Source organism: Arachis ipaensis, chromosome B5 (genome assembly GCF_059453495.1).
Source record: "Arachis ipaensis isolate K30076 ecotype BB chromosome B5, ASM5945349v1, whole genome shotgun sequence".
In the NCBI taxonomy this organism is placed as follows: Eukaryota; Viridiplantae; Streptophyta; class Magnoliopsida; order Fabales; family Fabaceae; genus Arachis; species Arachis ipaensis.
This window is the reverse complement of record NC_142440.1, coordinates 155,216,742-155,228,952: the sequence shown is the minus strand read 5'-3', so window position 1 is coordinate 155,228,952 and position 12,211 is coordinate 155,216,742. Positions and strand designations below refer to the sequence as shown.

The following is a 12,211-nucleotide window of genomic DNA, read 5'->3' as shown; positions in this document are numbered from 1 at the left end:
ATAATTAATGAAAACTCTTCTTTGGCTTGAAAAACTTTCTTTTTTGTGTCATACACACGGTATATATATACACTTACTTACTCACACTATATATATTAAAAACATTTTTTCAATAACCATTAGGAATTTAATTTGGCATGGCTCTCTAGAAAGCAAATATATTTGGCCTTAGTCAAAAGCTTGGAATTTTTTTTTTTTTGGTCAAGTTACAGTCAAATACAGACATATCCTTCTTTCTTCATGAGTTATTGAGTTTTATATATCTATTTTTTAGTTATAACTAGGAATTAAATCCAGTGCATTTTTTAACAAGGCATATATAGAGACTACTAAATCAAGCCTGCCAAAAATAAAGTTAAGTTGGTTTAGTGATTAGTTTACTAGTCTACTTAATGAAGTGTTACGGGTCCGAATATTGCCTTGTGTATGCAGTAATATATTGACCAATAATAAACTTTTAAATAAAATTTTGATCTGCAATAGATTAATTATTGTCGAATTGAAAAATACCGGAGGAAACCAAAAATTAAGACTTGCAGTGTAAGAAAACCTTTTTTTCTCTTTGGTATTAAAGAAAAACCTTAATATATGAGTTCATGCATGCAGAGCTGGCCTTTCTGATAGCAATTACAGCCAACTAAGACAAAGGCTTGTTTTATGGGTTGGGCTCAGACAAAAATATTTAAAATTAATTTAGTGAATAAAAAAACTTATTAAAATATTAATATAAATATTAAAAAAATAATAAATATCTAATATCATTTAACAATTTAGCATCAATTTTGTCCTTAATAACTCTCGTTAACTGGGCTCCATTTATCTATTGCTGCAACCTCGCAAGTCGCACCACTCCACCAGTTCCTCCAGCAATGCAGCAACCGCGTGGAAAACATGTGGCCACGCGTCAGTCAAGGACAGCGCCACATTTACTACATAACGTTTAAAGATGTGCATGCAATTTTCCTTTTTAATTAATATTCATATACTGTGTAAGTGTTCATGTGTTCATATTAAAAAAAATAGAAGATACATTTTAAGAATATAATTCGCTACTATTTTAATTTTTTAATAAAAAATATTAAAATTAGTTATTATATATTTATATATATAATTAAATTTATTTTTTTATATATTTATTTTAATATATATTCTATATGATAATTGATTTTAATGCGTTTACCGTTGATCTAGTACTTTATTATTATTTCTTGCGCCACTGTACTAGCTCCTATAGTTTATAATAGAAGTCATGTAAGTAAACTTTGAACCATATAAATGAGACAGAGACATATACATCACCGATATAAAACTAATTGGTCGTGCTCAACGTGGAAGAATAAAATATTCATGAATTTTAATATTCTGTTGTTAGTTATTACACCTCGCGGAGCATGAACCAGCAATAATTTAAGTAGTACTTTTATTATTAATTGATCAAATGTTATTAACTTGCACATAAACCACTTAATCCAAAAAACCCCAAAAACTTAAGTTATATAAATAATTATATATTTAGCATATTTCTTTATACAGCCACTTTTTTTAAGTTTAAAGCGTGAACTTTGCATAAATTTTTTTCATTTTGTTTTGTCTTATAAATTCATTTTCTTTATATAATAAAGATTAAAATTTAAATTTTTAATCATAAAAATTTTAATAATATATCATACGAAATTATTTATTAAAAAAACTTAAACTATTATTAAATAAGATACATGCAATGTAGATACATGGAAATGAGATAAAAATTTTAATCTCCCACCTTTAATTCTACAAGTGGGACCAAAAATAAATGAGAGAGAGAATGTAATAAAAAATGAGATCTTCCACTGGATATCATCCAATTTTTTTTCCACTGGAGAGAATACACTCCCGTAGATACATTAAGATTGATGATTATCAAGATGGGTTAATTAATTGGTACATATTGAAGTGAAAACAAATACAACTTGACAAAGATAGGTTGCATACTTAGCTACACCACAAGTATGCATGTTCCTTATTAGCTTTTGCCATCTTGGATTCTTCTATCTATAAATAGAGTTAATACTTGAGAGGCTTCAAACTCCACAACACAAGTCACAAACAAACCTCATCAATAGATTTCTTTCAATCAATTATTTAATATTTAGTATTGACGCAATGAAGCCAGCCCTAGTTCCTCTCTTTCTCTTTTTTGCTTTTCCCTTGGCCTTTGCTCAACAAGTTCTGGACTCAAATGGCAACCCCATTTTCCCCGGTCGCGAGTACTACATTTTGCCGGCCATAGTCGGCCCACCGGGGGGCGGAGTAAAGCTCGCCACAACCGGAAACTCAAAATGTCCAGTTACTGTGCTTCAAGATTATTCTGAGGTTGTCAATGGCATCTCTGTGAAATTTACTATTTCAGGAGTGGGTATCCTCGAAATCTACGAGGGTACTCCACTGGAAATAGAGTTCACAAAGAAGCCAAAATGCGTGGATTCATCGAAATGGATTGTCTTTGTAGACAATGAAATCGCGAAAGCTTGCGTGGGCATTGGTGGTCCTGAGGACCACCCTGGCCAGCAAACTTTCCCGGGCACATTCAGCATTAAGAAATACAAATTCGGGTACAAGCTTGTGTTCTGTGTTGCTGGTTCACCAACTTGTTTGGATATTGGAAGGTTTGATAATGGTGAAGGTGGAAGGCGTTTGAATCTCACTGAGGGTGAGGCCTTTGACATTGTGTTCGTAGAGTCTAGTTCTTACAATAATGTAATTAGATCCGTAGTTTAATCTGCATATGAAATTATTAATAATTATCTCGTGCATGGAAAAGGTAGGGTTGAATGAATAATCATCATAGTTTTTCTTGTGATGAATTCTGTTGGTTACAGTTGCTAGCAGAATCTTGATGCAAAAGTGTTGAAAAAATTTAATAAATACAACAACTTTTTCTGAGTCCCTTTCTTGCAATATTTATGCTTGATGAGTTAATGTAACATAAAATGTTTAATTATATTAAAAAGTTTTAATCGATAACTACTTATGTAAATTTGTAATTAAATCATTTTAACAGGTTATACTAATTTTAAAATATTTCTAACTTAAAGAAAAATGTAACACGCACACAAAATAAAAATGAGACAAAAAAGTAATACTTATATTATAAATACTTTTTAAAAGAATTCAATAGATAATCATAAATTGTTTAGACTTTAGATAGAAATAATGATAAAAAACATGCATGCACAGAGTGGTATAATAAGTTCATAAATCGGAGGGAGACTCATTATATTAATGGAACTACAACACTATGTGTGTATATAATTCTTGTCCTCGTGGTAAAGTATATATATTAGACTATTTCCCCACGAGGAGCTCGAGTGCTTCCTACTTGAATAATGGAGTTGCTTTTTTCCAAATAAATTCTAAAATGCCTATATTGTTTGGTTAATTCAAATAGGATTAAGAATCGCATGCAATTATATTTATATTAAATTAATAATTAAAAAAATAGTTAGATAATAATTTAATTAAATTTATCAAATTATCTAATTATTCTTACATATCAATTTTACCGTTAAGACAAAATTGTATATGAATTTTCACTTTTTAATAATAATAATAAGGGAATGCTCCCATAAAGACGCGTAAAATGTCTTCTTGTAAAGACGTTACGTGTCGCATTATTATTGGATGTATTAATGAATTGGTTATTTTTAAATTTTTTAACAAGTTAGAATAAAACCGATTTTTTTATAACAATAACAATAAATCCAATTTTTCTAGGGATCTAATTATATTTTTAAATTTTTAGGGATTTAAATGTCCACAAAGAAAAGTCCGAGATATATTTATCTTTTTATCAAATAATTTAAAGATATTTGGTTTAGATTGTGTAATTCCATCGATCAAATCGGATCTAATAATTATAATACAGACAATTGGGTTTATTAGTGTTGCTATAATAAACCAATTTTCTTTCAATTTATTAAAAAATAAATTATTAACTGATTTAATAAAAATGTTCAATAATAACATAACACATGTAAACGTCTTTTAAAAAAGATATTTTTAATGTCTTTATTAAAGTGGTCTCCTAATAATAATATTGATACAAGAGGAATGCTAGGGGGCCAACAACTTTTGTGATTTATAGCCATCAAATAGCCATCAATGATGATTTTAATGGTACGAGATTGATGTGAGATTTCATCCAATGACTCACTTTTCTTTGCTGGTTACATGCTGGCTAGAATTTAACAAAGTTGCTGGCCCTCTAGACTTTTTCTTGATACAATGCCTGCAATCGTTTGAATATTTTCGGACGATCATCATCTTCTTCTAGTCCAATAGTATTAAAGAGCAGCCAAAGTTTTGACCAACAGTCAACACCTTTTCTAGAGATTTATACAATGCAAGAAACTGAGGATTTAGAAGAACTTCCAGCATCTTCCATACAGAATGGGAAGAGAGATGAAACACGTGAAGAGAAGACGGATCGGAGGATATTACTGTCTATGAACCACAAACACTCTATTCTCTGCTTATGGATAAACAAGCTAAGTTAGTCCATCTGAACAGAAGAAAATCGGGAAGAGGGAAAAGTTGTTTGATTTGCTGAAAGAGGATGAGCGATGAGAGGACCATGAGAAAATGAGAACAAAAAAGTAGAGATCAGACTCTGATTTCTGTTGCTGATTTGTTGATCATGTCAGATATTAGCAATGCATAACTTGTGATTGTTTCTTGTTTCTTGTTTCAGATTCCCGAGTTGGCTAGAACCCATCCGGCACTAATGACATTCAAAAGTGTTCAGCTTTCGCCGGCAACTTGGATGGCGGTTTCATGGTTAGCATAATTCATGTGATTTTCCCATCAGGCCATTTTATTTCTTACTGTCGATAAAAAAATGCTCTGTTGGTAAATTATAATTATTTTTATAGTTGTGATTTCTACATCGTCTTCTTAACACTATTTTCAATAAGAAGTTAAATCTATGTTAAATAGGTACCCGATTTACACCATTCCGAGTCAAAAAAATGACAAGGACTTAGAAGCATGCTTCCTCACTTATCAAACATTGTCCTCATCTTTTCAAGGTAACACTTAGGAATAGGTGGTAGATTGCATCTTTCATGTTTTCTCAACTGTGAAATAGGAAGAATCGAGGAACTTTTTACACAAATGAAAATTATGATACTAGACATGATGTTTATTGTGTCCATGCATTGTTTTGGATCAAGAGTGACAAAGTTATTTAGTTTGATTTACATAATTGAGTGAATGTTCATTTTGGTCCTTAGAGTTGTGTACTTACATGACTTTTCACTTCAAAAATCTTTCATTTAGAAAAATTAACAATTTAATTCCTAAAATTGAATCACGCTATACAATTCCAGGAACCAAATAATTACTTTCTTAATTTCATACGCTAAAGTAAAGCATGTACACAATTTCAAGAACCAAAATGGAGACTCGCTCCTACGCAATTGTTGTGAAACCAGGCATGATCGAATCCTCGCCAAAATCTTAACACAATTTCTTACATGTGTCTGCAGATTGTGAAACAGAAAGTGACAACATTGACACAGAGAAAGACATATATTGGTGGTGTGGTTGGGGAAGCACTGAAGGAAACAAATGCAAGAACAAGAACGGAAGCAGTGGTGGCGGCAGCATTTCTGTGCCGCCTTTCGGTCTAGCTACCTACAAGATGCAAGAAGATCTATGGCTGAATCCAGAGCCATGTGAATATGAAAGGATATCATATCTGTACAGTGCTGCAGATTCATGGTTGAAACAGCTCAATTTTTATCACCATGACTTCAACTTCTTCACACAACACCCTACACCAACAACCTTGTAGTAAATTCGCTTCATTAACTAAATTAACTACCCTTTTGGTTAGCTTTCAACTTCTTACTCCGGCATAATAACAAAATATTTCAGTTCCCTTGGGTCCAAATTCTGAGAAATGTAAAGTTTTGTAGTTAACCAGAGAGATAGAAAGAAGGGGGTAGTTTTTTTTTTTTGTTTTTTTTTACCAATCAATTTCAGTTTCTTTTGCTATTTTCTAAGAGGGTAGGAGTTTGTAGTTGTAGGTAATAACTAAATTATGATAATGTTTTGTACATTAGTTTTTTCTTTCCCTTACTTTTTATTTTCATGACTCAAACTTGATGAGACTGAAAAACGGAATTTGATGAATTCTTACACCATTAGATAAAACTAATGACTTTATATAGTTTTAAAGAATAAATTTTAAAAATGATACTCAAAATCAAAACATTCTAATGTTGAGAAAAATAATTTAAAAAAATTATTAAGTTTAACAGAAATAATCAATGTCAAATACTGTTATTTTTGTTGATAGAAAATACTTAATTAACTAACAAAAAAAATGACATGACAATTAAAAGATTATCTAACATTGTTAATTATTTTAAAATTATGCAAACTCTAATTTCTCAAATAATTTTCTAGTATCCGTTTCTATATTTCTCAAATAAGTTCATATTCAATTCTGTCTCTATTAATATTTTATTGGCAACCTCTACAAATCAAATACCCTTCTAGCAGATCATTTTGCATACATGGTTATTAGCAAATTTTCAATGTACTCCTCTTTAATAAGAGATCTCCTACTTGTATACAACTAGATATAAGATTTAGAAATACAATAAATTCTATGTTAGTAGTCAGTACTCTGATGCTGCATTTGGTTGAATAAATTAAACGCTTCCACAAGAAGGCCAACTTTCAGATAACCTACCATAAATATTATTCTCACATATAAATATTAAAATTATTTTTCAACTTTTCATGTTGAAAAGTTTACATACTCTTCCCAGTTCCCATATTCCATCAGTGATATAGTACGCTACAGAAACTTTATATACATCTTTTTTAATCATTTCAAGCTTAAGTTTCTGTGAATAATTATTTTTTATACTGTAAATTTACCAAATTGTTGGAATAGGTTGATATGAAAAAATTTCACCTAGTAAAGTGAAATGTGCTATCTTCATTATTATTGAATATTGACTATTGATAGTAATAATAATAAAAATAGTAAATAAACTAAAATCCATCATGATTGATGAAGCAAATTGTAATGCCTGAACATGTCATATGACAACTTCTATATATAGAGATATAAATACAATAATTAAAAGACCATGTCTTAACCTATTATATATATGGAATAATTCTTTAAATAAGATAATAATAATGGTAACCGTGCAACACACATGCCATGTATGCTAATGGAAATGCAGAGAAGTATTCTAATTTTTTGTCATACCATTTGTCACAAACTTTATTAAATTAGAAAAATACTATTTACACTAAATATTTTTGACATTTAATTTATATAAAAATACGGTTGTTATAAATTAATCACTTATTTAAATTATTTTTAAGTTAACAAATTAAAAAATCTATGTACAGTTGTTAAAAAAAATACTAGTATGAAAATAATATTTATCATAAGGAGACATGCAATGGAATTGAATTAAATTTGAAAATCCATTTAAGGTAACAACATTAAATTACAATATAATTATTAAAACCGTCCAGATAGTGTAAGAAACTGGACAAAGAAGAGAATTGGTAAAAACCGTAAAAATTGATTAGACCTGACCGGTTTAGAAAAAGTAATGAACCGAACAGATTTAAAAAATTCGGACCGGTCGAAATTAAAAAAAAAAAAAAAAAGAAAAACCCAAGCCCCAAAGGCGAAAGGACGTCGTTTGATGTTTTTTTTTTTCAAAAAAATAAAAGAAGCCTAGCTTAGTCTTTCCTGAGCCCATCCCCACCTCTATCAGACTATCACTCTCACCTCAACTTCCAAAACGACACCACCCCCAGCGCTCTCTCTCTCTCTCTCTCTCTCTCGTCGCTTCTCGCCTCTCTCCTCAGCTGGTTGTGGTTTTCGACTTCTTGCTTCGAGTCTCGCCATCAGCTTCCTTGGCGCAACCAGAAGCTGGTCCCCGATCTGGTGAGTTCTGACTGATTAGATAACCGGTTTGGCTCCGAAACTATGAATTGCAATTTAATTTGCTTTGAAACATGTCATGTTTTGATTTCCAGTTCAGTGACCCATACTGCTAGTAATAGCTTTTCTCCTTTATGCATGTTGCCATTACAGCATTTCTTCTTTAGTATATATCATTGATGTACAATGAAATATGCTGTTTGGCTATTCAATTCTCATTTCTGATTTATAAGAAGGGAGGGAGGGAGGGAGGAGAACAACCATCGCTTTCTGCAACTCGCTCCCTTCCCTCCAAAACCCTCTAAACTTTCTAAACTTCCAATATGAACTCACTTTTCATTGTTTTTCACGTTATCCTGCTTGCATCCTCGGTTCATCTCACGAATGCCTCTTATGAATATTTTAAACTTGCCCTTGTTTGGCCAACAACCTTTACTCGTATCCGTGCACCTGGAAGGATGATGACAAACCTCCCACAGCATTTCACAATACACGGTCTTTGGCCTACAAATTTCTCGCTTCCTTGGCCAGAAAATTGTGCTGATAAAAAGCCGGAGTATCATTTTGACCAAAATTTGATGGTGAGTTAATTAATTAGACTTTTATCTATTTTCATTTATCTTGTTACATAATAAATTAATTATTAATTATTTTTATGATTTATTTTCGTAGACAGCGACATTGCAACGTCAGTTACGCTTAGACCATTATTGGCCAAGTCTACAACCACGAAAATCGAATATGGATTTTTGGACGGAGCAATGGGAAAAACACGGATCGTGTAGCGCTGAAAGGTTTGCTCAATCTAAATATTTTGGAGAGGCTGTATCTATTACAAATAATTTGGACATTCTAGCCGAATTTAAGAATGTTGGAATAATTCCAGATGGAACTCAAACTTATAGTCGCATTGACATTGTCAATGCAATAAAAAAAATTTTGGCAACAAAAAAGACCAAGACTAATCAAGTTGAACCCGAACTTGTGTGCGACCAAGATCAGAGTGATGTGTTATTGTCCGAGATTCGTCTCTGCCTTGATGCTAATTTAGCAGGATATATTCGATGTCCTATTAATAGATCCCCAGGTGTTAAGTTATGCAAAACAAATTCCAATTCCATTATAATACCTGTGTAATGTTTGTTTGAATCCAAATATTATTATTATTATGTGTGAAAAATTGAGATCAATTATTGATTTCCCATAAAAAAATATGCTTGTATTCAGTTGATCTGTGTAATGTCTGTTTGAATCCAAATATTATTATTATTATTATTAAGTGTGAAAAATTAGGATCAATATTCATTCCCTATAAATAAATATGCTTGTATTCAATTGATCTATGCTCTTTAGGCGTGATTTGTATTCTTTTTCTTCTTATTCTCTTTTTGATTATCTGAAATTTCTTTATTATAATTAAAACTTATTTTAAACATTCAAAATAAAATTCAATCATATTAACTATTACAATTTTTTTATACAATTTAAAAAATGTTAGACACAAAAATATACTAAAAAAAACATGTGAGAATTGTTAAGAATCAAAGATGTTATGTTCTTATTATAACAAGTTGTATATGTATCATGTATCGTTATTAAAATTTATTAAATGTATATTATAGTAATAGTAATACATATGAAATTAATCAAAATAATAAGTATTTTATTTCATAGAAATAAAAGACAGTTTAGACCAAAAAAATTATGTACCAAATTTCTCAATCCTTTTCATATTTATAATTTATAATTTCCTTAAAAGAGAAGGAAAATAAAAGAAGAAAATTGTGAGTATTAAATTGTTCTTCTAGTTTGTGACCACTTTACTAACATCTTCTTTGACTTGAAGTAAAAATGTGAAATAGTGAAAATGCAATAAAATCTATTAATAATATATTAAAAGACAGTTTAAGATAATCTCTAAATTTATTCCTAATTTTTTAGGTTTTTAGCATAATGCTACATCAGTTTAAATGGCTTTAAATTTATTGTTAATTTTTTACTCCTCTTTCTTTATGTCTCATTATTTATTTTTTAAATCTGAACGTCTCATTAAATTTATCAAATGTTACAAGGAATAAAATTAATGTCAATTCCACCTTAAGATCCTATTAAAATTATAAAACGTTACACCTAATAAAGGTCTCACTAAAATCCATGTAAATTCCACCTTAGGTTCTCATTAAAATTATTAAAATTATGAAACGTTACACCTAATAAAATTCAATATATATATATATATATATATATATATATATATATATATATATATATTCTTAAGGTTCCACTAAAATGATCAAATGTTACAAGAAATAAAAATTAAATGTACAAATTCTTTTAGGCTTCCACTAAAGTTAAGATAATCAATCTATTTTAAATGTAATCAATTGTAATATTAATTTTAAAAATAACTAAACGAGTTTTTAAATATAATTAAAAATAACATAATTATATATTATTTATTAATAAGACGTAGGTTAATTTTGTTATTATAGAGTATGACAAATTTTTAACACACTATTTTAAATAAAATAAAAATAAAAGTTAGAAAAAAATGCTTCAAAATGTGCATTATTTTTTACCTATACAATAAATTGGAATACTAAAATACTAAAGAATCTAAAATATATGTATATTAACTAAATATTTCAACTTGCTTGGAAATTTGGACTAATGCACCACATAAACTCTCTTTTTATGCCACCGATCCTTCTCAAATTATCCATATAAACATAAACTCCCTTTTTATGCCACCAGTTTTTCTCAAATTATCTATATAAACAATAGTCAATATCATAAAGAATAAAGAATAAAAAAAAATTAATCACAATAGCACAAAAAAATAAAGGTAATTCTAAACTTAATTTAGACAAATAAATAATAAAAATTTTATATATAGTAGAGTCAAAAATAAAGATTTTATAAATTATATGTAAAATATTAAGGACAATAAAAATATAAAAGAAAACAAAAAATAAAAAGTATAAAAAAAATATTATTAATTTTTATTTTTTTGGTAATATTTATTACGTTTTTATTGAAAGTAATGAAGGATTTAAAAGACAAAATAAAAATACTAAATATAATTTAGTAGAATGAATAAATTGTAATTAGTATAAAAAATTAAATAAAACAATTCGAACAAAATTTTATAGATAGAATTCAATTTTTTATATAAAAAAGGCCTTGATCTTTCCTTTTAGGAAATTTTTTTTCAAAACTTGATTGAAAAAAAAAATCATATAAATACTCCAAAAAAAACTCAAAAGATAAAGAAATGATGAAATATTTAGATTAAATATTTGGTAAATATTTCATTTTAAATGATAGTTTTCTTTTATATTAATATTTATTAACATTAATTTTATGTAATTGATTAAAATAATCATGCATTCGTACAATAGTAGTATAATAGGATTAATCTATTTTATAATAAAAAAATATTTTTAGCTAATAATATATTATTAATTTGATTATCTATTTTAAAAACAAATAATTATAATCATGCATGATTGGTGTTTAATATTAATAATATATGATAATTTTTTTATATTAATATTTATTAACATAAGTTTTACGCAATTGATTAAAATAACTATGTATTCATACAGTAGTAGTATAATAGAATTGATCTATTTTAAAAAAGAAAAAGAAATTTCTAATTAAGATATATGAATTTGATTATCTATCCATTTTAAGAATAAATAATTAGAATTATGCATTATTAGTGTATAAATAGACGAAGAAAACATTAAGTAGAGGATATTTTCATTAATTAATCAACAAAATAATTAATTTGAAGACTTACTATCCTGGTCTGATATGTGATAGAAGTTGAGAATTGGTTTTTTTCTATTAATGAAATTAAGACATTGTTGAGACTTAGATACAATAGCCCTATATTGCAACACAATTGGAAAAATATGGTTCAGGATGATTGGCTCTAAATTCGGGAAATATGACCAACATTTCAAAGGAATATCGGCCCTATATTTACTGTAAGATTTTAGGATCAAGTATAGTTAATGAAAACATTGAGAATTTTACTTATAAATAAGTCAATTTTACTTAAGTCAAATTAGTAAGTATATAAATGCTAAATATTGGTGAATTAATTTTAAAAAATGGTATATATAATAAAGTTTTTACTATCTCCTTCTCAATAAAATTTAATAATTATATACAATTAAAAAGATACACTTAATTTAAGATAACGAAAGTAATTTAAATTTAACATATATAGTGATGAAT

The 12,211-nt window shown here is 28.3% G+C and overlaps 3 protein-coding genes across 4 annotated transcripts; all 3 read left to right on the top strand.

The window, feature by feature from the left end:
• Window positions 1-2,052: 2,052 nt before the first annotated feature.
• On the top strand, window positions 2,053-2,925 carry LOC107644662 (kunitz-type trypsin inhibitor-like 2 protein). Its single transcript, XM_016348573.3, has one exon. It carries the CDS (start codon window positions 2,143-2,145, stop codon window positions 2,755-2,757), a length of 615 nt encoding a protein of 204 aa, XP_016204059.1. The 5' UTR covers window positions 2,053-2,142; the 3' UTR covers window positions 2,758-2,925.
• Window positions 2,926-4,347: 1,422 nt separating this feature from the next.
• On the top strand, window positions 4,348-5,978 carry LOC107642191 (uncharacterized). The gene is made up of 4 exons (XM_016345493.3): window positions 4,348-4,634; window positions 4,730-4,815; window positions 4,975-5,066; window positions 5,526-5,978. The coding sequence occupies exons 2-4, from the start codon at window positions 4,763-4,765 to the stop codon at window positions 5,831-5,833; spliced, it is 453 nt and encodes a 150-aa protein (XP_016200979.1). The 5' UTR covers window positions 4,348-4,634; window positions 4,730-4,762; the 3' UTR covers window positions 5,834-5,978.
• A 1,811-nt stretch (window positions 5,979-7,789) lies between these two features.
• On the top strand, window positions 7,790-9,194 carry LOC107642190 (ribonuclease 3-like). Of its 2 annotated transcripts, XM_088488016.1 has the most exons (3): window positions 7,790-7,966; window positions 8,421-8,544; window positions 8,636-9,194. In XM_088488016.1, exons 2-3 carry the CDS (start codon window positions 8,422-8,424, stop codon window positions 9,098-9,100), a joined length of 588 nt encoding a protein of 195 aa, XP_088344142.1. In that variant the 5' UTR covers window positions 7,790-7,966; window position 8,421; the 3' UTR covers window positions 9,101-9,194. The 2 variants fall into 2 exon arrangements, with proteins under 2 accessions (XP_088344142.1, XP_016200978.1); XM_016345492.3 differs by having other exon boundaries at window positions 7,790-8,544.
• Window positions 9,195-12,211: the final 3,017 nt, after the last annotated feature.